Source organism: Hyaena hyaena, unplaced genomic scaffold (assembly GCF_003009895.1).
Source record: "Hyaena hyaena isolate Hyena2069 unplaced genomic scaffold, ASM300989v1 scaffold_158, whole genome shotgun sequence".
NCBI lineage: Eukaryota > Metazoa > Chordata > Mammalia > Carnivora > Hyaenidae > Hyaena > Hyaena hyaena.
The window spans coordinates 1388014-1416001 of NW_024080790.1; the positions used below are offsets into that span (position 1 = coordinate 1388014).

Here is a 27988-nt window from a genome sequence, read left to right on the forward strand (position 1 = left end):
CACAAAAACCAGATGGACCTGCAGGAAATCACCTTGTAGCCATGGACTTCCTGGGGTTCAAAACACGGAGCAGGTAAAGGAGGAAGAGAAGACAGATTCAGGGATAGGTTATAAAGCATAATGAAAGTGGTATTCTTGCCCATATGGCATGGTATAAAAGCCTAAATAACATGTATGTATATGCTTTCCAAAAATAAGTTTTCTCTTTAAAGGATGGGATAGAGGCAAGGAGGAAAACAGCTCATAATCCCCTTAGTGAGCCCCAAGACCCTGCTCGGCAGTTACTTTGAGCATTACCATCCTAGGTTGACACTTCCCCTCCCCACCCCCACCCCAGCATTTGCTCTTGGCCACTTCAGGAATGGATCAGAGAGGCCCGTAGGGAACCCAGGTAAGGACTATATTTAAAAAAAAAAAAGTGGCCGATTGCAGGGTCAGGGGCCTGCTGCAGTGCTCAACTTTGAATCGCCCCAGGCATTATCGGAGTCTTGGGTTGACTGGAAGAAGAATTTAGGTCCTGCTCAAGTGATTCTAAGAGGATCACAAACTAGCATTATGTCTGTGACTAGAGAGAGGAGTCGGCAGTCACTATCAGCACCTTGGAGAATTCAAGATCTTTGCTTAGCAGAAGAAATCCAAACGGAATACCCTGGGTGCTTTGCCTGCCATTCTAAGCCAACAGGTGTGGAAAGCTATGCGTTCTGGGATGTTAACAGCACGCACCATTATTTTCTCACTGCACGAAACTGGACTACATACTCTTCCCTTCCCATCTGCATTGCGATGGTATCAGTAAGAGTATAGATTTCTTTTCAGTTTTTAAAAATCAGTTTTACATAAAAATATGCATGTGCCTATATTTACACATCTATATTTACGTACAGTTGTCAAAGTCTTAAAGGCTGGGGTTTATCTTTGCCCGTTCCCCTCCCCCCAACAACCCTAAATAGAAAGGTTTTCCATTTTGCTTAAAACAAGAACAAACAACCAAAAAGACTTTATAGTTCTTAACAGTCACGCTGGTGGATCAGTGAATGAGAGGGTAGGTTGGCAAACGAGGGCTGCCAATCAGCCGCGTGGGGAAGGGGATTAGCTGCCTTGGGCTGAGTTTGCTGGTCCTGAAGTTTACAGTTTTGGTTAGAGGCCGATCTAGCACGCCGATTCAGTCTACCTCGAGCTTTGAAAAGTAATGTCTAACCCTGGTGTCAGTTTATCACAAGTGCATTAAAAATAGAGCAAGTTCCACATTTATATATGCAACCAAATTGAAAAGGACCAGACAAACAGTGCAAAGGTCAAATAATTACTATTTTATATTGGGACAGTACATTTCATATTTCAACCAAAAGACAAAAATGCACTTTAACTTAAACACAGAAAATGGCATCTCTCAGATGCCTTATTTCAAAATCAAACAAATACACAAATTCTGTTCCCTTACCTCCCCCCAATGCAAGCCCACAAGCTGTGCCCAAAGTCTTGAGTTTTCGATGCCTTAAGGCATCTGGCATCTTGGACTTGTGAGGCGCTTGAATGTAGCAATTAAAATGCTTGAGAGGTCTCGCGAATGGTATTCGAAAGGGACCTCAAAGTGCAGATACATCTTTTCAAACATGTTACAGGCTGAGCTGGCTCTTTGAACACTATCACTCTGCTTAAATTCAGGAAGCAGGCTTTAAAAATGCAGAAGGCATACAAGTTGTATTTCAGTGCAAATCTTCAGCTGGTCATTGGAAAAGCTTCCAATTAAAAAAAAAATCCTTTGTGTCACCTGCCCCTCCCTCACCCAAAGCTGAAATGAAGGGGTGGAAAAAAAACAAAAGAATGACAGATGACTTTGGAATCATTTAGGAATCGACTACTTCCAATTAAAATTTTTTTAATGGAGAATCATTAAAATGAAATCTCTTCACGTACAGAATGAGCTTCTGTGTGGAGCACGTTTGAACTCGGAGTCGTGTGGAAGGCGGAGGCGCTGGAGGCGCGGTGAGTCTGGGGGGCCAGAGACCGCAGGCGGCGGGGAGCACAGGGGGGCCGCCGGCTGGTGCAGCCGTGGAGCCCTTAGGTTGCAGTGCGTCTGTGGATTTTAGGAATGTTCTCGTCACTTCGTGACACACACGGTTTCAGCATCACCGGGTTTACAAATGGTTCAAATTCAATGAAAAAGATTTGTCAGAGGCGGAAAACCTCGACGTCAAAAATGTGAATGCAAAAATAGTAAGGGGAACGAACCAATTTTGTAGATACCTACATACAAAGTTTCTAGAACATCTATAAAAGCACAAAGTCATAAGAATTTGTTTTCCATTAGTTTATATAAAATGAATAAATAGTATTTATAGATTTAAGGTGTCTTATGTACATATACATGTGCTCTGTTTTAGCTTAAATAAAAATGCTACAAAGTGGGAGACCACTTAAGGGGGAAATCATAACCAAAAAGAAAGATCAGCCTTTTAAACTACCAACCCAAAAGCCTCCATAAAGAAGATTCTGGGTGTATCCAAAAATAAGGAGAGGAATTCTAATAACACTGTACCATCCCCTCCTGTTCACCTGCAACAGAGTAGAAATGCGGATTTTTCCTTTCACTGATGATGGACACTAGCTCAGCTAGCGCCAAAGCTCAGTTATTGCTGAAAGTTAAATAGGAAAATAGATTAGAATTGGACCAAATGTCACTTATTTGGGGGTGAAAAAAAGGCAGAATCACTTTGTGTTAACTGGGAAATGGAGATCTCATTTATCTCTGAGGTAGGAAAAAAAAATGTTCCAGAGACAAGTAGCATAACGAACTTGGGGGGAAAAAACGGGTCTTGGGACAGCAGTAGACGGCGCGGCCCCGAGCGCATTGCACAGGGAGATTGTACCGTCTGGTGGGTGGGAGCGAGTGCCGCCAGAGCTCTGGGCAGCCTGAGCCCTGCCTTCAAGGGCTCCACTTTTAAGTGAGAAGTCCTGCTCCCATCCACACGCGGGTCAGGGAAGGAGCGCAGGGGGTGTGTGAGGGGGGTTTTCTGGAGGTATTCCTGACTCCTCACTGGGGGTGAGGTCCATGGTTAAGTGCTCTTAAATGCCACTTTCAAAGCTTACTTTGGAGTTCTGAGATCAGGCTCTCAATTTTAAAAGTTTGTTTCCTTCAGGTTCCTAAGCACAAGACCCATTCGGACATTTCTGCTAGGTGAGTAACAGAGCCAGAAAACTCTAAGAAAGGTTTGCTAGACTACACGGGGACGGTAAAGATGAGGGGAAACTGCTGAGATGTGACAGTTGCTTATTCGGTCTAAGAATTCTTGGGTGCTTCAAATTGATTGGAATGTACAGTCTCTCGGACGTTTTATGGAGAGAGAGAAGCTAGTGGATGCAACCAGAAACCCACAATCCTAAGCACTTCCTCGAGAACGTTTACAAAGCCGAGTTTGGTAGAGGTGGTACATGGAAGCTTACGTGCAGGGGGGCTGTGGGCAGGTCCAATACACTACCTAATCCCGTCCGCCGGGAGAACCATCGGGAGGCAGCCGAGGCGACCACGCTCTTAGAGGCCCAGACACGTCTTGTGATGGTCCTGGAGCTTTATCCTCTTCATGCTAGAGCTGGAGTAGCCCTCGTCACTGCCGAGGCTCTGCATGCTTCCCCGCTCGTCGGAATCGCTCACGCTGCTGCTGCTCCAGTCCAGATCCCCCGTGAGATAGTCTGTGCTTTCCACGTCCACATCGATCTCTTCTGTGGGGAGGACAAGAGACACAGGTGAAGCCATGCTTGTGAGGGCTTAGGCCGGAAATCCGAGCCAGCCCCGCCAGGCCCTTCTCTGGACCTGCTGCCTAAGTGCAGAAAGGAAAGAGGGCCTTGTTCCCGGATGTGCCGTTACTCAACAAGTCTAAGTTACCCGTGGGCTCCAAGTTCCTCCCCTGCGCTGCCTGGGCCGGGCCGGGGGACTCACCCCTGTCGGAGTCCGAGCGCTCAGAGGAGACAGTGGAGCCGATGCTGTCCATCCGTATCCTCTCGATGCCCAGCTTCTCCAGCTGCCGCTTCAGGTGCCGCTGTTCTCGCTGAAGCTGGTCTATTTGGTGAATGGCTTTTCTGTCACAATCTTCAAGTTTCTGCAAGTCAGAGGGGGTAGCTGTTGGAGCCCGTGGGCAGATTTCACAATTGGCAATGACTCTGCATCTTCCCCTCTAGCAGTGAACCGTGCCAGCTTTTCACAGGGCAGGAAATCGGCTAGTGACTCCTGCCTTCGTCTAACCTCTTCCGTATTGACTCGGCCGCAGGTACCTGCACCGTCGGGGGCCCTGGGGAGGAGCATGCCACTCTGATGCCCGGAAGAGACAGCAGGTGGGAGCGGCCGGTGGCCCCCTGGGCTGCGGGAAGGTCCTGACCGCCTCTCTGAGCTGGAGCGATGCGTGTGACGGCAGCTGTAATGTGTGCCATTTACAAGTCTGGCTTTTCAACTACATGTTAAGATTATAGAAACACTATTTTGAGTTCTGCCAAGTCCCAATTAACTTCTGTTTGGTAGCAGGAAACAAACAGTCCCTTTTGAAGCCCTGCTTCCAAGCTGTCCAACGTAAGAGCTTAGATACGTTTCCACAGACCACTTGTTTTTACAAATCTGTTTAACTGTAGTTATTTTGCTCTAAACGGAGGTTCTCCACCCCGCGCCCCCGAGCTGTCATGCATACAGGCCTCTAACCGTAACCAAAGTGACACTTGTCCAATGACTAAAGGATTATAAAAACAAGCAAAGGGTAAGGTGGCTGTGGTTCTCAGGAGTTCGAATACCACCAAGGTACTACCAAGCGAGGACTCTGTTTCAGACCCTCTGGCAGGTGAACGTAAAGACCTGGTCCCCTGCCACTAGCGACAGATCACCAAACAGTCCTACAAATCATGGTCAGATGTCACCTGGGACCAGTGCTGAGCAGGTGTGCTCTCCCAAAGACAGATCCATCTGGGACGGTTAGGATGTAAGCGGGGCAGGAGAGGTTTCCCTGAGCCAGTGATACGGGTGTTAAGGTCCGAAGGCCAACAAGATAAGTGGGCGAAGAAGGGGGCGGAAATCCTAGCAAGTGGAGGGAACAGCACGTGCAAAGGGCTGAAAGGGCCTATGGCACAAGGTGCTGTACAGGCACGTGAGGGCCTGCTGCAGTGCACCTCCTGAGCCACTGAAGACTTTGAAAAGGGGTGACATGTTGACTTGATCTTTAGAAGGATTCTTCTTGGGAAGCATAGAGCTTAGTTCAGCAGTGGCCAGAAGGATACAGGGAGGCCTTTATTGGAGTTCACCGTAGTAGATGATGGGGAGGGGAAACAGAATGTGCCCGTGAAATGTTTAGGTGTGGGAGATGACTTAGACGCATGTGGCTACAGAGCAAGAGTTAGCAAGGGTGACCCTGAGTTTCTGGCTTCATCAAATAGACAATGGGATGGGCCATCTAACTTCTGGTACACAGGGGTGAGAACCTCTCAGCTGGGTGCTTGGACCTGTTGGGATGCCTGAGATTCATCGAAGAGGTAGGGTAGGGGAGTCCAGAGGAAAGGGCTCTCTGGGAGATACACGTTTGCTATCCCTCACCAACAGGCAAGCCCTTACTGAAGGTTAAGCTAACAAGGAATCCCAAGGATATACCTACCTTTATGTGCAATTTGGCTTTTGTCAATAAACTCAATGTAGTGTGTCGGTTCGATTCAGGTCCAAGCGGCACTAGCCCCTTCAACTTCTCCAGGCACAAGCGAAGATGGGCCCGCCTATGAAAACAAGGTCCCAGGAGCATTGAGAATTTCAGAGTGGGCTAGGAGGCATCCTGGAAGAACAAGGTCTAACGGAGTCTGAAGTGGGGTGCCTGTGTGGCTGAGTTGGTTGAGCGTCTGACTTTGGCTCGGGTAATGACCTTGCGGTTGGTGGGTTTGAGCCCCGCATCAGGCTCTGTGCTGACCGCTCAGAGCCTGGAGCCTTCTGTGAATTCTGTATCTCCCTCCCTGCTTGTACACGTATACATTCTCTCTCTCTCAAACATTAAACTTTTTTAAGAATACGAAGTTACCCAGGCCCAGTTATGGCAAATGCCACCAAAAACCTCTGGCCAAATAAACATCTTTGGAAATCAGATAGCTCTGGTGAAAGGCACGGAGAAGCAAAAACTGGGGTTTTCTAAAGTGTCCCTATAATACAGGTGCGGGGGCCGGGGCTCCTATCTACTCTTAGGAGGCACATGTAGCAGGTTAGCTCCGGGTTATGATGTGACTTGACACAACAGGCCAAGGTTGTGTCCTACTTCAACCCATATTCTTTTCCCACTCAGGACCACTAGAGCTCTAGCCCTGCTAAATGTAGTCTTTAAACATGTGAATGACCTACATGGTCATTCATCACTGCTTGCTTTATGCAAAAAAAACCAACAACCCAACTCACCATCAATAGGGAGGTGGTTAAATTATGGTAGATCTAGACAGTGGGATATGATGTAGCTATGAAGAAAATCAGAAGGTTTTCTATTTACTACGAGGAAAGAACTCTCAGATATGGTGTGAAATGAAGAAAAACAAGATCTCAGACCATGCATTTAACATGCCACCTGTGGGTAAAATGGAAGAAATATATTTTTGTTGTCTTACATGGACATAAAGTCTGGAATGATCAATAAGAAACTTAGTAATGGTGACAGGGAGAGAGCAGTCAGGGAATAGGCAGGGACAAGACAGTGGACTTTTCCTGAATATATTTTCTGGTTTTTCAACTGTACGCTGCTATTCAAAAAGTTAAATACGTTTTTATTTTTTTAAATAAGGAAAACGCACTGGCATTGCTACACTAACAGGCACGCAGAATGGCTAGAGAACCACACGCAGGTCTTGGCAGTGGGTGGAATGGTGCAGGGGGACAGAGGGAAGGGCAGGGGCCACCTGAAGCAGAAGCCGCAGCGAGCCCCCAGGGACCCTTTGCTGCTAGCTGGCCAGGAGCACAAGCGTCCCTCAAGTTCTGGAGATTAACACCTCCTTGAAACCCTTCTTTGTGCGTTATTTTAGAATCTAGCAGATCCCAAGAGAAAAGGCCAAAATTCAGAGCTTTTGCTTCAGCCTACCAGGTCCTTAAAGCCTTCACAGGTCATTCCAACCCATAGTGATCCCTCCGCTCTCTGAGCCCTTGTTTATACTGCTCATCAGGAAGTTCGCTGTTCTGCCTCAATTGTTTGGTATTTGCTACTTAACCATTCATTACAGACTCCTTAGAAAGTTGCACTTCCACTTAATCATTGCTGAGTTACCACAGGCCTCCCCCCTCCCCCCTGCTTAATAAATGTTTGCTGAATGGCTTATGTCACCTATTCAACTAGGCTGTAAGCTCCTCGAGGACAGTCCATCTCTACACCTGCACCTTCAACGGTGCTTAGGCTCCTGGAGTTTTAGACGCGTGCCCACTGCCCACACACGACCGCTTGGAGCAGGGCTCCCGGGAGCCTGCGAGGCTACCCTCCAGAGGGACTGGGGGACAACCTTGAAGCTTAATCTGCCCTTTTCCCCCTTCTTAACATTTTTGAACATATTAGTGAAAGTTGGGAATGCAGACTAAAAGAAAACTGCCTCAGAAAGCTCTAAGATGTCAATACGCAGGACAATGACCAAGGAAGGCAATTCACACCCTTCTCCTCCAGACTTCGGCTGTTGCCCCAGGAAGATCTACCACGTGCTGCTTCGGACATCCTTTTCTGCCCCCTGCCTCATTTGCTTCCAAGCCGCCCTCCCTGTCTAGGCCTTGAAGGAGCGGTCCTAGACTCTCCAAGGGCCCCCTCAGCCTGGACAAACTGGAGTACAGCCTTCACTCCTGAGCTCGGAAGATTTAAGGAGACAACAGTGCCTTACTAATTTAGAAGACTTCCACTTGCCCTGAAAACCTGTCCATGGGGGATGGCCACAAGCAAAGACTCAGACGAGGGGTTTGCTCCTCCCTCCACTACACGAGGGGAAAAAAAGAAGCTGTGTGTAAAAAATCCTTGTTCACTTTGGATAATCTTCAAAAAGAGCCATGAAAATAGATATTAGAAACACCATGAGAAAGTATAGTCACTTAATTATCCAACTTATTTCTCCCAAAGTTTATAGACTAATTGTCAAGTTAGGGGAAAAAAGTTTAAAAATTAAAATTAGATCTAGACATTTTTCAGCTTGCTTGTTATCTGCAAAGTCTGCATGATTCAGAACAGGGTCCTATTAGTCACTTATGATGTGGGTTTATCTACAAATGAGTATGTAAAGTTTTTAGGAAGTTTGTCTACTGATAAAAGTAAAATAATAAAGTCATCTTTCCATGCATTGTCATTTCTAGTTATACAAGGAGTCTGGCCCAGGAAGTGTAATTTTCACTACCCAAATGTGGGTTTTCCAAAGAATACTTCCAGTTGTGAAACTAGAAATAAGCCGTCTGATAATTCAAGCTGAGGATAATACATGTTCATTCAGTGGTTTCTGGCCTGGTTCTGTGAAAATAAGACCAGAGCCTTTTTCTGGGTTTTTGTCGAGATCCAAAGCCAACTTCCACATTTGGCAGCACCTGCCGTGGCCTCCTCCAGCTCCTCACCACTCAAGCCCGACGCCCGCCCTGCCCACCTGCCACCTGCCGCAGACACCCCCAGGCGGGAACCCCGGCCAGCTGCAGGGAAAGGGGGAAGAAATTCAACTCCTGAACCAGATAAATAAGCAAACAGCCTTTCTGTGGCTCCTCCACCCTGAGACGCGCGCGTACCCTGCACTCTGGGATGTGCAATCCCTCAGCCAAGTCCGACAACACCCCTGAAGCACGAGATCCCAAGTAAGTAACGCAAGCACCTGTCTCTGCTCTCCTCCCCCATCCTGACTGTTCCCCTGCCCGGGACTCTGGTCCTCCAGGAGGGGCCTGACGTCCCGTTCTGAACCTGGTCTAACTCCCCTTGGGGGAACCAGCAGAGGTTCTGCCACACGGACTTAACAGGAAGCCCCTCGATGCCTCAGTCTGATCCCTACATAGACCTTCTCTCATCCCGTCTTCAGCCCATCCTCCTCCTGTTGCCAAGAGCTGCCTCCCAGCACAAGAGGGCTGGGCCAGGTCCTGGCTGCCTCCTGCTCCCAGCTGCCTCTTCTGTTTACGCTGATCCAACTGCTTGGTACCTAGGTCATGAACTTTGATGGACTTCGTGTGCTGACTCTTCAGAAATACCACTTGCATTATTTGGAATGGACTGATATACCTCTGGTCTATAGTAGCATTAAGAGGCCAATCTTTGATCTGAGCTATAATCAGTAAAGCTCAGAATCAAGTGTGCCCTATAACCACAGGTAACTAAGTACAAACTATAGCTTTTCGTCAGTAAAGTTTTGAAACGGATCTCCATTTTTGTTTTTATGTTTAGTTACTTTAGTATTCTGAATCTGTCACTATACAACCAAATGTTCGTGTCATATGTTAAGAGTAAGGGTTTAGGATCCTGGCTTTACCACTTACTCCCTGTGTGACCCTGAGTCACTAACCACTCCATGCGGCATCAGTTTCCTCAGCAGTAGATAGGGGATGGTCGTGCCTGAGAAGGCCAGTGTATTAATGGAGACGAGGTATGGAAGCCCCTGGCCAGGGTCTGACAGGAGTGCTCTCTAGGTGGTAGCAGTTATTCTTTCTATGCTAGCTTCCTCTGTAGACTGACAATTACCAGGAACAAAGAGATAGCACTATAATATTCCTTTTAAAATCAGTAGGAAACTCAAAGTGTCTCACTAGGTAGATAGAGACTATCTGGTAAAATTCAGTTCTTCCTTAAAGTTCTCTTTTGTCATTAAAGAAGTTTAATGGAAAACGTTAACCTCTTTTCTATGGAAATACAGAGCTTGCTTTTGCTAAAGGTACTACTTTTACATTTAAAAAATTAGCAAGGACAGGGAAGGAAACCAACAAATCTCAAAGGCAACCTACAGAATGAGAGAAGATATTTGCAAATGCAATATCTGATAAAGGCCTAGTATCCAAAATATATAAAGAACTGACACAACACCCAAAAAATAATCCAATTAAAAATGGGCAGAAGACATGAGCAGATATTTCTCCAAAGACGACATACAGATGGCTGACAGACATATGAAAAGATGCTCAACATCACTCATCAGCAGGGAAATACAAATCAAAATCACAAAGAGTTCACCTTCCATCTGTCAGAAGGGCTAAAATAAACACAAACAAGTGTTGACGAGCGTGTGGAGAAAGAGAAACCCTCTTACAGTGTTGGTGGGAATGCAAACTGGTGCAGCCACTGTGGAAAACAGTATGGAGGTTTCTCAAAAAGTTAAAGACAACTACCCAATGGTCCAGTAGTCGCATTACTGGATATTTACCCCTAAAATACAAAAACACTAAGTCAAAAGGATACATGATCCCTAGATTTACAAGAGCATTATTTACAATAGCCAAATGATGGAAGCAGGTCAAGTGGCCATCAACAGACGAATGAATAAAGAAGATGTGATATGGGGGCACCTGGGTAGCTCAGTCGGTTAAGTGTCCGACTTTGGCTCAGGTCATGATCTTACGGTTCGTGGGTGCGAGCCCTGTGTCGGGCTCTGTGCTAACAGCTAGCTTAGAGCCTGGAGCCTGTTTCAGATTCTGTACCTCCCTCTCTGACCCTCTCTCACGCTGTCGCTCGCTCTCTCAGAAATAAAAAAACATTAAAAAGAAAAAAAAAAGATGTGATGTATGTGGTATGCATGTACACACACACACTAGTATTATTCAGCCATAGAAAAGAATGAAATCTTGTCATTTGCGATGACACAGATGGGGCTAGAGAGTATTATGCTAAGTGAAAGAAGTCAGAGAAAGACAAATACCATATGATCTCATTCACGTGTGGAATTTGAAACAAAACACATGAGCAAAGAAAAAAAAGAAGAGACAAAGCAAGAACCAGTCTTTTAACTCTAGAAACAAAGCTTTGCTTACCAGAGGAGAGGTGGTATAAAAATTGCACATCTGGGGGCGCCTGGGTAGCTCAGTTGGTTAAGCACCCGACTTTGGCTCAGGTCATGATCTCACAGTTCGTGGGTTCAAGCCCTGTGTCGGGCTCTGTGCTGACAGCTAGCTCAGAGCCTGGAGCCTGCTTCGGATTCTGTGTCTTCCTCTCTCTCTGACCCTCCCCTGCTCATGCTGTCCTCTCTCTCAGAAATAAATAAAAAACCATTAAAAAAAGTTTTATATATTGCCCATCTGAAACTAATATAACACTGTATGTTAACTATGCTGGGATTAAAATAAAAAATTAAAATTTGCGGGGATCCTATAAAGCTAATAATGCATGTGAACGGAAAGACTCTTTAGTGGCCACACATCATGTAGAGGCCTAGATAGAAGGGACCAGAAGGTTGGGAGGGAAGCGTGTGCAATGCACCCACTCCTCCCGGCTAGAGTAGCAGCCAAAGGAAAATACAAGGGCAAATACTGACCTTGGAAATGCAAGCACATCTCTGGACGTGCTGCCTATATTCAAAGAACCTAAAATATCTCACATACAATAGCAAGAAGAAAGGATAGCATACTTAGGAATAAACTTAAAACAGCTTCGGAAGGATGTCAAGGAAGGAAACCATAAAACTTTGCTGAGAGATCTGAGAAAATCTGACTAAATGGAAAAAAGTAGCACATTCTTAAATGTGAAACCTAAAAGTAAAAATGTCAATGTTACCCAAGTTTGTCCACAAATTTAACATAATTTCAAGGGGGAAGAATTCCAACAGTGTTCTTAATGCTGGGAAATTAGTCTAAACTTTATCTAGAAGAATAAATGTGTGAGGGATGGCCAACTTTTTTAAAATGAAGAATAAGGAGGAATGTGTTCTACTAGATCTTAAACTGTATTATAAATACGGCATAATAATTTAAAAAAACAGTATACACTAAAACAGTCGTAGAGCTACAAATCAAGTGCACAGAGCAAAAAATTCACAGAAACAAACCCAAGAATCGGTACGAATTGAACATAGAGATAACACTGCAAGTCCCTGGGAAAAGAATGGATTATTCAGAAAATAGTGGGGAGATTAGCATCAAAATCAATTCCAAATATATGAAAGGTTTAAATATAAAATATATTTGGATACCACAAGTTCTGCTGTTAGTTTTCCTGAACTCTGGTCAGCCATGAATTCTGGAAAAACTAAATATCCAAGTGAAAGGAAGTCATTAACGAAGAGGCACTACCACCTACCGGGGCTTTGGCACGGACAGAGGGCACCTGGGCTAGGTGGCATGCTCTTAGCTCTGAATGCGGCTCTTTTTATTTCTGCCTCCAGACTTCAGACTCCTCGGTTCCATCCAGGTCTCTCCCCCTCTTAGGCCAGCAGATGTGTAAATTGGGGAATAAATGAGAAAAGACTAAGACTACAGGTGGACTGCGCTATCTGCAGACAGTGCTCTTGAATTTGCAATGTTATCCTCAAAGTTCTTCCTGACTTGAATGTGGTCATGATTGGGAATGGTATCAAATCAGGCACGTGTCTGTGTTGTGAGGGACGCACTGTTTCCAGAGATTACTTTTTTTAACTGAAGGTGTAACTGAATGCTCTCCTTTCACAGTAAAGCATAGGACACCAAGAAGAATTAGAAGGTCAGAGGAGAGTGTACAGGTAGGCAGTCAGTGAAGAGGGTAGATAAGTTCATAGATGGAAATCTGGACACATGCACCTGGCTCTCTCATTCATTTACTCCACTGGCATTTCCAAATGATTACTATACACTGCTACTTGGTGCTGGGATATAATGTCGAGTTGGACCAAGTCCTTGCCTTTGAGCTTCCTAAAATTTAGTTGCGGATCAAACATGTAAACATATTATTGCAGAATTATTGATCTGAGTGACCTTCAGATTATGACAAATAGCAGCTCCCACTGAAAGTTCTAGAACTTTTTTTTTATTTGCCCTCACCCAAATCTTGTTTGACTTAACCTCTTCATAAAGGTTGTCAAGCTTTCATAACCTGTTTTTCCCTTTCCAAATAGATCATTCATTCATAAATGGCAGCCCTATGTATCTAACTGTTCTTTCATTATCAAATAATGGAAAGACCAAGATGTATTTCGTGTTAACCCACTGGAGCCTAGAAATAATAATAAATCTGCATTTCATGTCCCTTCTCTTTCAGGAAAACCCTACTTAAACACGATACACTGGATCTCACTAAGGACTACTTTTTATTAAAACTGGACTGGATTTTTCAGATTCTGTGTCTTCCCTTCTCTCTGCCCCTCCCATGCTCATGCTCTCAATAATAAATAAAAATGTAAAAAAAAAAACTTTTTTAATTGGACTGGATTCTTTTAGTTTATTTTGAGAGAGAGAGAGAGAGAGACAGACAGACAGACAGACTGCATCAGCGAGCAACCAACAGAGGAGCAGGAGAGAGAGGGAGACAGAATCCCAAGCAGGCTCCACACCATCAGCGTGGAGCCCAATGCAGGGCTCAAACTCATGAACCATGAGATCAGGACTTGAGCTGAAATCAAGAGTAGGATGCTTAACTGTGACTGAGCCACTCAAGGGCCCCTGGGCTTCAAATTCTTAACCAAAGAAGAAGAAAAAAAATCCAAACAATAAACAATAGCCTATTTAACTCTACAGTTTCACCATCTTATTTTCTATCTTTATGTGGGTGTAGATCCAGCCAATTAAATAGCTTCATAAATCCTACAGAATAATTGGGGGCTGAATAAAAATTTCAGAGATGGTACATATGAGCTATATAGTGAGAAAAACAGGTTTAGTATAGCATAAGAAACAAATCTTAGGGGTCAAAAATTAGACCCTAAAAGTGATTCTATGTCACAAGAGATACTAACTTTCTGCAGATTTGGGGTTGAGAGTGAGCCTTGTCGGGTTAAACAAAAAGTCCAGGTGAAGACTACAAGTCTTGCTTTGAGGGGAAAAAAGTACTCTCCTTTCTCTAAAATGATCCCTTTAGAAACAATCGCCAAAAGCATCATTATTACCAACTTAATTGGAACCTTGGAAGGTTTTGAAATTTTCTCATAACTGAAAGTAATCTTTGTTAAAAATAACAAAGGTAGCTATATAGGCTAGCTGTATGGGAATAGGACACTCAGCAAACAGTGCATAAATAGCAATTCATGGTGGTTACATTTTAAAGTTATAAAATCATTTCTCTACTAAAAAGTATGAAATACATAAGTATATTCATTAATATTTCCTTTCTAGAGCTCAATTTTAAAAACATCCAAATAGGGGCGCTCAGTCAGTTAAGCGTCTGACTTCAGCTCAGGTCATGATCTCACAGTTCGTGGGTTCAAGCCCCACGTTGGGCTCTGTGCTGACAGATAGCTCAGAGCCTGGAGCCTGTTTCAGATTCTGTGTCTCCCTCTCTCTCTGACCCTCCCCTGCTCACGCTGTCTCTCTCTCAGAAATAAATATTTAAAAAATAAAAACATCCAAATACATATTATAGTTAGTACTTGCTCGTTCTCTCACCCTTTGACTATGAAGGACTATGAGAAAAGTCAAGGAGTACCCCAAGTGCTCTAGTAGGCACTGGAAGTTAGCTGAATAATCAGCATAGGTCTCTTCTCCAAGTTCTTCCAAGGGCAGATTCCACCTATCCATGAGATATAGTCCAGGAAAGGCAGATTCTAGTGGTACAAATCTGGGGGTTCCTCCACACCATCAGTGTAGACCAGATTTGTACACTGATAACTACATCCCTTGTTTGTAATAACCAGGCCATGCCCTTAGCTCCATGTGGCAACAAAGCAATGTGGATTTGTTACAACACCCTAGAGTGCAATCTGAATGTGGTCAAGAAAGTTCAGAAGCAGTACGAGTGGTGCAATGCCTACCACAACTCGGGCCCGATACAAAAGCTACACCCCTACTCTCTTCCGATATAAGGGAGCTTGGCCATTTGCAAAGCCAAAACTCAAAAGAAATAACTATAGGGATCTGCAATCAATTAGAATGTCCCGCCAGAAGAGACCTGATTGCAATGGTTTCTCATGCCAGACCAGATGCCGCTGAAATACTGTTAGACCAAATGAAAATAATAGCTTAGATCAGGCTGCTGAGTCCTTCCCACAGAGCACACACAAAAATCTTTTGTCATGGGCTCAGAAGACTCTAGCAGAGGTAATCTCTCTAGACCAGCTGCCTAATTCCAACAAGGCCTGCATATGTACCATTCCAGAAAAACGAGTGTCTATTACTAAAGAAGATGCCAGAGCCTTCTTTCAGGGGTGGGGGTGGGGAGAGTCCATTCTAGCACCTGACTCCTGACCCACTGGCTGCAGCTTATATGCATTCCCTCAGTTTTCATTTGCTGAAGTGCTACTGAAAGGCATTCAGACCAGAGAATTCCCAGCTAAGAGAAGGAAACAGAATTATCATCAACAAAGCCATATAACAACAAAAAATTCAAAGATTTCCTATATTCCAACAAGAATTAATTAGTAATTACACTGGAAATCCAGTAGTGATTTAAAAATATATAGAGGCTCCAGGATGGGTCAGTCTGTTAAGCGTCTGACTCTGGATTTTGGCTCAAGTCATGATCTCGCAGTTTGTGAGATTGAGCCCCATGTTGGGTTCTGTGCTGACTGTGTGAGGCCTGTTTGGGATTCTCCCTCTCCCCCTCTCTCTCTCTGCCCCTCCCTCACTCACACGCGGGCTCTAACTAAAAAATAAATAAAAATAAAAAATACAAATGCAGAAATACTTTTTACAAAAAATATTGCGCAATATCTGTGGGGAAACACCATAAAACTTTAGAGACAGGAAACAGATCTGAATAAATGAAGATACACACCAAATCCTGGATGGAAAGAGCTGATCTGTGAACATGAACTTTTAAAGTTAATTTGTGTTGAAATTATTAAAAGTTTTATTTATTTTGAAAATCTCCAAAGAATCTGAGGGATGTGGAGATGGGTGGACTATAAAATTCATCAGGAAAAAAATAAAACCAGTGAAAATAGCTAAGAAGGGTAAAATTTAAAAAGGAGGAGGGAAGAGAAGGAAAGTGATTTACCAGATCTTGAAGTGCCCGGCAAAACCTCAGTGACTGAAACAACGTGCACTGGGGCGGGACAAGCAGGCAGCCAGTGGGACAGAAGAAGCGGTCTCGAAACAGACTCAGTGGTAAACAAGAATTTAATATATAATAGAGGCAGCAACTTCAAACAGTGAGAAAAACAGTGAGAAAAATTCTGTTAAGGGAAATGATAAGTTGGAAAATGATGTGATATGCAAAGGGGCAATCTCTTTCAGATATATCCTTTATGTTATATAATCTTTTCAGAAGAAGGAAAAAGACACGCCCTGGTAGAAGATTGGGCAAATGTTATTCAACAGGTGATAGATACACACAAAGATACGAAAATTTGGCTGTGCTAATAATGTAAGAAATGCAAACTAAAACAAGTTGCTTGTTTGTTTTTTATTTATCAAATTCATAAAGGTCTTAAATTAGAATATCACCTTGTGAAAGTATAAGGAAAATACGGCCTATAACCTGCCTGGTGGACAGTTCGTCTGTTGACACCTAAAACCAGAACAATGCATATCATTATTTCCACAACTATAAATTTACCCTAAGGAAATAATTATGATGTCGGACAGAGATTTATCTACAAGGTGGTTTAAGGAAGTGCTTTTTCCATCAGCAAAATACTGGGAAGAACCTGAAACAGGGGGTTGGTTATAGGAGTTAGGGCACATCTGTATGAGGTAAATACTGGCCTTCACTAAAAATAATGTTAGAAGAGTTAAGGATACTGGAAAATATTCATAATGTAGCTTGAAAAGAAGATACAAAATATTTACTATATGATCCCATGTTAATGAAACAACACACACTAAAGTCTAGATGGATACGGAACTTAGCAGGAATGTCAGCGGCTATTAACTGTCCCAAGATCTATTACAAGTGATTTTTATATTTTCCAAAAACTGTTGAGCTACACTTCAAAGTTCCACTGGTTTCCTCTTGCTGCTCGAGTTATGGAGGACATAAATTGTTTTTAGAAACACTTTCTACATTTCTCAAAATTTTCTAGAAGATTAGTTTTACAAAGAAAAATACCACACGCTCATTTAAAGGTGTTTCCTTAGGAGGCTAGAGCCACAAAATTCGTTATGGTTATGAGAAGCACAGGCCAAGGGCCAGACACGCGTATCCACGGTGCTATCCCGCCACCCCAGGGGCTTCGTCTTCATCGGGCTCTGTGTTCCCAGCACCAAGTACACAGCATCTTCTAATCTAGTGAATGGCAAATACCCCTACCTCCACCATTCTAGAAGGCTTTTATCTTCCCACCAAGGCCAAGGATATCAAGGTGGCGGTATTGAGTCTAAGATTCTCATAGTGGGGTCCAAATGAACACCAATTATAATTATTCAGAATCTCTGAAGTGTCACAGAAAAGGTTTCTGTTTAAAAATTGAAACCCAAGTATAATCAACTCTGCAATATCCAAGAGAAAAAAAAATCCCACTGTTAGAAGTTCTTTTCCTAAGGTTTTAAGAGACAGGTCAATTTTTTTTATGTGAGGTTTTAAAGTAAAGAATGGCTTATGTGTATTGTGCATTAAGCTCGGTGGGATTCTTTTACAGGAATCAGCCACTAAAACCAGGGAGGCTACAAGAGCAGCTGTTCAACTGACTTCAAAACCGGCAGCTTCTTAAGCATCTACACCAATAAGGGAAGAAGAGCCTGACAACTTCGTTCTTCTCCTGGACTGCAGCAACCAATGCTTGGTTAAATTAAGAAATTCGAGTCTTTACTTCCTTCTTTTCTGCTCACGTGCTCTCGACTAGAGAAAAAATTATCAAGACTTTAAAAGACCAAATTCCAAACGGAAAGAACAATAAGGAAACCAGATAACTGCCTCTTCAACAAGCAAAGGTTGACTGGCCATACAGAAGCAGTTTGGATTAAAAGCAGCTTGCCTGGTGGGGACTGCCACTCCAGTTTTCTAGATTCTTTGCCTCCACAGCCTCTTGTGCACACCTCAATCTTAGCACGTAGCGCACTCACTGGAACAGTCTCCATGTCTTTCTCGTTAGACAAACTACATTTCTCTAATGCCAACTTAATACCCCAGTGTGAACTCATTTAATACCTAGTACAGAGCCCAAGTTCTTGAGACACTGTAGGCAAAAAAGAAATATCCCTGAACTGCTGAAATAAAAGGTAAAACTGACATCGTGTGGCATTCTTGCAGAGGTAAAAAGCACCAAGTTGTAGGAAGTGTAAGAGCCCTGATCTGAAGGGGTAAAACCTTTTTTAAAAAAATATATAATTTATTGTCAAATTGGTTTCCATACAACACCCCATGCTCATCCCAACAAGTGCCCTCCTTAGTGAGGAGTAAAATCTTAATAACAAAAATAAGTGCCTAATAGAGATACAGAAAATTAAATGCCTAAGAGGTTGGGGAATGGGGGAAGACAGCTGGAAGACTTTTCAGCACAGAGTCCCAGTTTACCCAGTTCACCCAAAGGCAGAAAGTGGAGAGAAAATCTCAAGAGGAGAAACAGAAATGACATTTGACTATCTTTCTACCTTAAAAGATACTTTTGAGTTCCCAATTCAGGATATGTAAATCCCTAAAGCATAAAGGAAGCTCTGGCTTAAAACAGTCAGTCACAGTCAGAGAAATTAAAAGGGAAGAAGAGGGCTGGGGAGACGCAAGCGTGTGGTGAGGTACATGCAACCCCTCAACGCTGAGCATGTGCACACACAAAATTCCTCAGTGGAGGAATGCTAAATGTTCACTCTGTTCCGAGATTCTCCTTCCTAGTAAGTCTGGTCTGTCCCTTCACTGACGAAACAGGTCATTCAGATCCTGACTTTCAGAGTCAGACTCTATGAAGAGCATAGAAGGTGTGCATGAAATAACCGTATGTATTTACAGAGCTGTTATTACACAGCATCATCTTGTTCATGCAGAGCACCGAGAAAGCCACTCAGTGTGAACGGGTAGCTGTATTTCAAATTGATGGGAGCTCAGAGACCAGAATGAGGCTTGTTCAATGGTTCTCAGCCCTGGCAGCACATGAGAATCACCTGGGGAGCTTTTAAAAAATACTAGAGCAGAGTCTCAACCCAAACCAATTAAATCAGAATTGCTAGGGGTGAGGTCTGGGCATTGGTTTCTTTCTTTCTTTTAAAAGCTCTACTAAGAATTACCATTAATTCTCCTCCCACCCCCCAGCATGGGAAAAGTGAGTGGTTATGTTTTTTTAAAAAGCCTTTATTAGAGATAAAAGATTTGCTTTAAACTACTCCATGGAGAGGGATGGTTTTGATTACAGAAGATTGACAAAACGTTGGTAATTGTTGAAGCTGGGTGTGGACACATAGGACTTGATTACATTATTCATTCTCATGTGTCTGAAAATTTCTGTTTTATAAAATCAGCAGAGATAAAATTCCCTGATCTTCAAATATATAAATGCATATGATGTATTTAATATAAAATTTTATTTCTTATTTTTTTTTTTTTTTTTTTACTATTGTTGATAGACAGACCACGAGGGGGGCAGGCAGAGAGGGAGGGAGACATAGAATCCGAAACAGGCTCCGGGCTCTGAGCTGTCAGCACAGAGTCCGATGTGAGGCTCGAACCCATGGACTGTGTGATCATGACCTGAGCTGACACTGGACATTTAATGGACTGAGCCACCCAGGTGCCCCTAAGTTTTTTGTTTATTCATTTTTGAGAGGGAGAGGGAGAGAATGAATCTGAAGTGGGCTCTGCATGGGCAGCAAAGAGCATGCTGTGGGGCTTGAACTCACGAATGCAAGATCATGACCGAAGCCAAAGGCAGATGCTTAACAACTAAGCCACCCAGGCACCCCAAAAATATTTTTAAAAACCATTAAAATAAAACCTTTGCAAAGGACTCTAATGTATGACCAGAGTCAAGTACCACTAGGCTACATCACTGAAGGAGGGGCAAAGCTGATTTAGAAAATATTTAAACAAATAGCAAGAGGCAATCCAGGTGAGAGAGATCAACTCAGCTCAGCCAGATGGATCCCAGTGAGGATGGCAGGCCTCCTCTAGTGAATCACCATCTCCAATTTGTGCTATGCATAGATTTGCCTGAATTTTGGAATCTTTATTCACAAGTAAACTGTAAATACACACACACATATGCATGTGTATTTATATATATCTGGATGTATACATGACCTAAGACAGAACTACCGATTATATTCAGCAGTATATAATTTTTTTTTTAAAAACACTATTTGTGGAAACACTGATCATGACCTAAAATTCTTTGGCCTGTGAAACAGTCATCCGGAAAGGCACTCCTCGGGAGAAGCAGGTTGCAGGAGTGAGGGGTAGGGGTGTGGTCTTTGGAACCTGCAAGCCCTTCATCTACCTAAGTGATTTATGGGCAGTGCTGCTTAGCTGGCCTGAGTATACTCTCGTATCAGGTGCTACTTGTGGGAAAAGACCAGAAAATCAACCAAGTCTCAACGAACAGAGTATACATCAAAACGGCCCCCATCCCACCCACAAAATCCCCAACTCACCTATTCTTCTCCATTTCATTGTGAGTTGATCTGAAAGAGGGAACAAGGAAAAGAGAGTAAGATTCTTCCTGTCTTAAACGACTGCTTCAACACCAGTACAATTATTTTAACTTCTTTCTCTCCAAAGTTGGTAGGAGAGAAAACAGAGAAAGGGAGAAAAACTTGGTGGGTTCTACTAAAGAAATTCATCCCTCTGAGGAGTTAGATAAATGTAAATATCTAAAATAGAGTTCAAGGAGGAGTGACAAACTTAAATGTGTGCAAGCCCTAGTGGAAAGGTAATCCATTTTGAGAAGGGAAATAAAAGGGGCCTATTTATACAAAGAGAAAAGCAGCTGCACAATGGGATACGAATGCAGGTTATAGAACACCGAAGCTTTCAGGCTGAGGGTCCAATAGTGGAGGTGGCGCTCCCTCCTAGTCCTGCAGTTTTTTTCTAGGTGTGGTATATATGCCAACACTTTATGCTAAAATGTTTAACAAGAGGCCACATTTTTAAATGGATAACTCTTTCCTCAACCTTTCTACTCCCTGACGTAATTATGTGATCACGTACAACCTCCTGAAAAATGCGACTGGTGAACAGCTACCGCATGATTTCAGGAAGGGGTTTCTAAAACTCAGCTCAACATAAAGACAGCGTAGACTGGTTAAAGCAACAGTTAGGGTGAAATCTGAAGTCCACTGACCGGTACTGTAGAAGAAATATTCTTTACTATCTTGTCCTTGGTTAACCCCTCTGTAAAACTGGGGTAAAAATTACTGTCAATTATCTATCTACTGAACATGCGTGGATCAATGAAGTAGCAACTGTAAAAGTGATTAGAGAGCCCTGGAAGAAAGCTGTGGTGAAGGTGAAATCCCATTATTGTGTTTATAGCTGACCTCAAATACAAGGTCTGGTCAAAGAATTTCTGGACAGGTTTACACAGAAGTTCCCAGAAGTCAGTCAACGTGGCCACTTCTTGCATGTCGTCCTCATACAACTCCTCCCTAACTAATCATAAACTTGAGGAGCCTCCCAGCATTATAAAGGAGCTGAATCTTGACCTTTCTTAATGGAAACTCTGGAATCTAATTTAGGAGATAACACCCTGGCTCAGGTCATGAATTCCATGTGGCCACAATCAGAACCTCACTGGGTCTACAGAGAACTTCTCGCAGTAATCACGGAGAAACAGGACCTCCATGAATGCTCAGCCACTTATTTATACCGGCGGGGGCAACCACCACCAAGTTCATTCACACCAGACAAGGGCGGCAGGGTGTACGTGCTGGTTTACAGTCTTAGAAGGAGAAATTTTCAATCCAGCACTAAAACTTCTCTTCCACAAGGCTCTTGGCACACCAATCTTTATTCACAAGGAGAATCAAGTAAATAACAACATTTTAAGTTTTAGGATATTTGTTTTCTAGATAAAGGACCTCACAATTAGTTACCTCAAAAGCTTTACATTGATTCACCTGGTTTTCCCTCAGCCTTCTTCAGTTACATTTTTCTGAAGGTTTACTTCCTGCAACGGCCAGCAGGATATCATAGTTAACAAGAGTGAGGCCTGCCCAGCAAACCTTTGGCTTTAAAGCACGTGGCATTTTGGATTTAACAGCGAATAGCAAGTTCAAAGTCTGACAGGTTTTTTAAAGCATATAGCAGCAGCTGGTCAGGATCTCCCTGTCTAACTACAGACAGGGACCATCCCAGGACGGCGGTAGAGGAGAGAAAGGTGGATATTTGAAAAGAATCTCTGATTACAGAAAGTAGCACACAGGGCCCTCTTACCGAAAATTTCTGGTTTCTTTCAAGATACATTTAAGAAAAATTCTGACTCCCCAAGAGAAACTTTTAACAAATTCCATAGGAAGCACAACTCCTTCCAAACTTTGAGCAGTGTTTGAAACTACAGATTTGATTACTTAAGAGTATTGAACATATCATGGTTTTTACAAGGGGACTTCTATCTAATGGCAATAACGAAGTGCATTTGGGTGACTGAAATGGAGTGTATCTTTAATAAAAGCCATTAAAAATGATCAGTCCAGAGATTGCTTGCCAACTCTGTTAATGGGTAAACATTTATATTTTTAATTAAAGCATTATAAGAATACATAGACACCTTGCGTCAAAATTACTTTCCGTTGGATTACTGAAGATGTTTGAGAACTCTGGAATCACTGGTAAAGGTCAAATGTCCCCATTTAAAAACATTCTAACAAAAAGGTAACTAAGCCAAACTACGGAGTGTATAAGAAATAGGAAAAGTCCTTGGGTTCAAAAAGACTCTCCACGTCAGCTCAACTGTAGGCCACAGTTGCCTAAAAGAGCTAGGTGGCAGGTGTGAGCTTCCTCTTTCACATGAATGCCAAAGCCTGCTTGACCAATTTAACAAGATATACCTTTATAAACTCTGGATTTCAATCCTAAATAATTAGTAACTCACTTCAAAAATCAGTAGAAAAGGAAAAAAAAGATTCCACCTCCCTGTATTCCAGTTCTCTGGATGATTCTGAATCAACATTCAAAATTTCATGTGGTTTTGTTTTTTTAAACAAGCAACTAGAGAAACTGGATTAAGGTCTGCATTTTCAGTTCCCAAGAAGTTGGATATGTAGCTAATTAATCTTGTTTTTTAATTGTCCCAGGAAAAGTAGCCCCCTGACTCTACAAAGAGCACAGCATTTCAACCTGAAGTAACAAGACTACACGGTTACCCAGTGGTTATATAAACCAGCAGTAATCTCTCCATAGCCCTTACCTCAGTTCAAAATCCTGACCATACATGGCCTTGGACTGAAGTCAATTCAAATCAAGGGGTCAAACTGCATTCTCTGGGGAAGATGTCTCATTGCTCAGGTGAGGGTTATTCCAAACAGGGCATGAAGGAAGTGATCACACTTAAAACAACCTGCTCTTGCTACGTGTCTGCTTGGTGCCATCTCCAGGGTTAGTCATGGTTTCTCACAGATCCTTGCACCACCGAGGGTATTACGCTAATTCATTATTAGTCAAGAATATGGGAACCTGTGGTAGCCTCCTGTCTCTAACCATGGAACGCAAACCAAGCCCATTAACAGAAGAGACCTTTTCCAAAACAGAAGTTACAGCTATTTTTCCAGCAATAATGCTGGATATTAAAGAGAAAGTATCTGTTTCTTGGCTTGTAGTTCTCAACTATCATTATTTTTCTTTGGGACTGACCTACTTCTCTGTCGACAACATTATTTTCTTTTCCTCTCCCCACCACTGAACCTCCTCCAACTTTCCTGTGAAACTTAGGGAAAAAGAAAGTGCTAAGGATTAAGCCTGGACTATTAGTGTGGACAATTCCTCCCAAATCATGGGTGGATAAGAATAAAAGCAACAAATGGACTACATTTTTGAGAAAAATAAACTAAAAGGCTCCCCAAGTTCTTCCAAAACGTTAAAAATACTGTAACAAAATGCAAGACAGCTGAATTGTTTTATTCCACCGCACAATACAAGTCAGTGTTAACACCATTCTTAAAGGCCTGTAAGCCCCACACACAGATCTGTTGGGCACCACCATCAGGTAATGTGAAAGATGGGAGGGAAATGAAAAACCATGGGGTAGTTAATTACCAGGTTCATCCTTCACGTGCCTTCCTATTCAAGAGCTCAGCACATGTGTGCTGCTCACATCCTGTGTTTCTACCGACACTAAGAACAATAGGGTGAATCAAGGACAGAAGCAACAGCAAGAACACTTGAGTTTCAGGTTTAAGTGGGACCTCCTGGCTTTTAGTGGTCTCTATTATGCCACCGAGGCTAACCAAATACAGTTACTTGCAGGGAGTTATTCATAATGGGAGAGGAATAAGGATTCTAAATCAGTGATGAAGATGTGAATGACTTAATTTACTGGAATGAAAAATGTAATTAAACTGATTTAGCAGATTTCCTAGCTAACTTATATTTTAAGGGTAGAGAGAGGAAAAAAGGGGGCAGTATAATTAATAAGTAAGAAACTATATTCAGGGCTTTGATGTGATTTCACTGACCATTAACCACTGGGAAGTGAGATTCACAGATTTTTAAGAACTATAAGGCTAACCTAAAAGGACTGTGGCATATTAATATTTTAATATTATATGTTACTCCATCACCAAAAAGGCAGGCTTTAACCTCAATCATTCCCCTTGCCAGTATTAATAGATGTTAACAGATTATCAGACAAACCACTGCATTTAATTTACATGTCAACTATGAAATCCTACCACCTATGCTAAATTAGATACTTTAACATGTTCATAAAATCTTCACTATGAAAAATAAAAGAAATGGATAATGTCTAGCATTTTCAATTACAGAAAACCTGCCCAGAATCTGCAACTTCTGAAGGCAAATCATGGTCACTGTCAACTAATCCCCCTGGAAGTTTCCAAAAAATTTTGTTCCAAAAGGGAAGAAAAGCAAAATTAATTTTAAAACTTCATAAAGAAATGTAAAGTATTTCCATTCCTCTTTTCTTTTCAGTCCCCTCAACCCAAACAGAAGGGCTGCTTCCTCCAATGGCTTAAGACCATGTGTGCCTTACTGAATCATGATTGCCACTTAATGTATTTAGAGTTACAATCACAACAGGCAACTTCCATTCTGCAGTTTGTGTCATCTGCAGTATAATCTAAGAGAAAGAGAAATATTTACCAAATTACCTGCTACTGCTGTTGTTCTTTTTAGATTTGTTCCTCCGTTTTAAGGCATCTCTGTCCTTGTTATTGTATGGTAACATGGAGGCATAACCATGTTCAGCTTCTAGAAAACCGAAGGATCCAGTTAATGAATGAGACTAGAACATTCAATACTCTCTCCTCTCCACAGCAGTTCCTTTTTAAATTTTATTTTTCCTTGAAAGAATATTGTGGAAAGAAATAAACGAAGCAAGGTGGAATTCTCAGAACAATGATTGCTTTTTAAAATTGTGTGAATACTCTCAGTTCGGAGCAGGTGTAAGGAGCATTCCAGCTGCTCATTGTTGAGAAAGACACGGCAAGTCGCTAAGCTCGTGGTGTCTGGGTTTCCCATTGGCAAAGTCCAGCAGGTTGGTGTGCTTTGAGTGGGACCAGACTCAGGCGAAGGTGCGGGGCAAACACCCGGAGCCCAGAGGGCGGGGAAGGGGGGGCACAGGGCAGGCGCTGCTCCTCCGGCGGAGAGACAGGGCGCCAGGCCCATTTGGGGGCCGGTCGGGAGAGCCCCAGTGAGGTAAACCACGGGCCTGGCCCAGGGGACCCCAGGCACACCATTCGCTTCGGGATGGGGAGGGGGCGGCGCTCGGGACCTCGGGGGCCAGCGGCTCCTTTTCCACCTCCATTCATCGCCTTTGGGGCAGCAGTGGCCTCCCTTCGGACCGCGCGTGGGGAGAGCTGGAGGGGTTGGGAGCGCTCGCGGTCGCGCTCTCCGCGCTTCCAACCACCCCCAGAGAGGCTGGGCGTCCCTACCCGCGGCGGGGCCCCTCAGAGCCCCCAGCCCCGGCTCCGGACGGACCCCTCCCATCCCCGTGCACCTCTCTCCCGCCGCTCCAGGTAGTCGGCCGCCTCTAGCAGCATCTGGATGTTCATCCGAACCGCCGCCGCCATTCTGCACCGGGGGCCGGAGCCGCGGGACCAACCCCCACTGCCCACGGGCTCGCCGCCGCCGCCGGACACCCGCGCCCTGCTGTGGACCCCGCAGAGCAGGGTTGAGAGAGCCTCTCTGGCGACCACGCTCGCCGGAAGGGGGAGGGGGACCGGTGAGCGGGGCACCGCCAACACCGTGACAGAACCCGAAGAAGAGCAGCAGCCGCCACCGCCGCGGAGTGTTTATCTCCGACTCACCATCCCCCCGCCCCCAGCCCCTTCTCTTGACAGGCCCGCTTCGGCTGCAGTCCTCATTGGACACCCTAAAGAATGCCCCGCCCCTTGCCTTGTCCGATTGGGGAAAAACATTACGGCCCCGCCCCCTAGAGTCCGCTCCTCTCTCTAGTTGGTTGCGCTTGACAAGGCCCGGGCTCCACCCCCTCCCTCCAATTGGTGACAGGATTCGCAACTCCGCCTCGTGCTCCTTCCCTGTTTTCCATTGGTTCTATACCGACAACCCCCTTTTGCTTTGTTAGTATTGGCTCAGAGCTACAGAAAGCAATCCACTTTGCTTGTCTCCCATTGGTGGAGCCTGCTGAAACCTCCCAGCTACGATGACGTCACCTTCTTCCAGGCCCCGCGAGCCCTGAGTGGCCCGTGATCGGCGTCGCAGCTGTTCCTCCCCAGGTCTGGCATTGGCTGGGGAGGGCTGACCTGGGTGCCGGCGCTGATTCACCGGCTGTCGCGGAGTTCGGCTCCGTCCAGCCTGTCCCGGCCCCACCGGACCTGTTGCCCGGACCTGTCCCCGGGAAATAGTTCCGAGGGCTTTCCGGGGATCCCTAGAGTTGAAGGCTGGCACCAAGCGTCTCCGGGGCGCTCTGTCCCAGAGCGGGTTCCGGGCTGTAGCCCTTGGTGTGGCGACCACGGTCCCAGAGGTTGCAGGCTTCCCTGGACCTAGGCGGTGGTGGGTCCCGCCGCGAATCCCCCTGATAGGAGAGCGGCGTCTGCAACCTGGTGGGCCCGGGGATCCCTCGGGCGCCACGTGGCTGTAGGGATTGAGGTTTGAAAAGCTTGGCTCGCGTTGAATGCTCGCCGCGCAGTGTTTTTTCTCTCCCTAGAAAGAGGAATCGTGGGCGGCTGTATACAGTCTTGTGCGCCTCTCCAATGGCACTCCCCACCTCTACTCCCAATTGCAGGCATAATCACTCCCCTACACGAGGGGACTTTAAAGCTCAAAAACTTCCCGTACCTGCAGAATGGCGCTGAGTCCGAGGTTCTTTGACCTAAATCTCGTTCAGGGTCTTTCCTTCCCTTCTAATTCTGGATGAAAACATTAAAAAACAACTTCCTCCGTTCAAGACTATAAATGGTGGTACCAATATAAAAATACAGACCTGGGGCGTCTGGCTGGCTCAGTAAAGCATGTGCCTCGTGACCTCAGGGTAGTGAGATCAAGCCCACTCTGGGCATGGAGACTACCCCCCCCCCCCCAAAGAAAAAAGAACTAAAAAATTCAAGTATTATTCTCTAAGCACATCAAGATTTTTGAGATGAAAACTATCTTGCGACATAAGTTACATTAATATATGAACATCTCCACTTTAAAAAGAAATATATTGGTAAGCTTGAACATATTTCATAAAGCTTTTTTAAAAAGTTAATTGTTGCTAATATATGAAAATGATAGTTTACTATGTGTCACCTACATTATCGCTAATCCTCCATATAACCCATTAGTAGGTTAACTATTGACATTTTGCAAACAAGGAAACCGAGGCCTGGAGAAGCTAAATGGCTTTCCTTGTCATCCATTCAGGCAAAGATGGAACCTGAACGTAGGTCTGTTTCACCTAGAGGCCATAC

At 44.1% G+C, this 27988-nt stretch overlaps 1 protein-coding gene across 2 annotated transcripts; it reads right to left on the reverse strand.

Moving 5' to 3' along the window:
- Nucleotides 1–412: 412 nt before the first annotated feature.
- MXD1 (MAX dimerization protein 1) lies at nucleotides 413–26392 on the reverse strand. 2 transcript variants are annotated; one of them, XR_005529732.1, is made up of 7 exons: nucleotides 26074–26392; nucleotides 25226–25325; nucleotides 20555–20584; nucleotides 5628–5742; nucleotides 3938–4097; nucleotides 3480–3720; nucleotides 413–2077 (listed from the first exon to the last, which is right to left on the reverse strand). XR_005529732.1 is itself a non-coding variant. In XM_039239594.1 (6 exons), the coding sequence occupies exons 1-6, from the start codon at nucleotides 26144–26146 to the stop codon at nucleotides 3533–3535; spliced, it is 666 nt and encodes a 221-aa protein (XP_039095525.1). In that variant the 5' UTR covers nucleotides 26147–26392; the 3' UTR covers nucleotides 413–3532. The 2 variants fall into 2 exon arrangements, 1 of the variants encoding a protein (XP_039095525.1); XM_039239594.1 differs by having other exon boundaries at nucleotides 413–3720.
- Between the last annotated feature and the right edge of the window lie 1596 nt (nucleotides 26393–27988).

Excerpts from the sequence above, each read along its gene's own strand:
- MXD1 (XM_039239594.1), bottom strand. The coding sequence starts at position 26,146 with ATGGCGGCGGCGGTTCGGATGAACATCCAGATGCTGCTAGAGGCGGCC. Across the intron at positions 5,743-20,554 it reads AATGAAATGGAGAAGAATAG|GCGGGCCCATCTTCGCTTGT; the intron begins GTGAGTTGGGGA and ends TTGTTTTCATAG. Across the intron at positions 4,098-5,627 it reads AAGCCAAATTGCACATAAAG|AAACTTGAAGATTGTGACAG; the intron begins GTAGGTATATCC and ends TCTGACTTGCAG.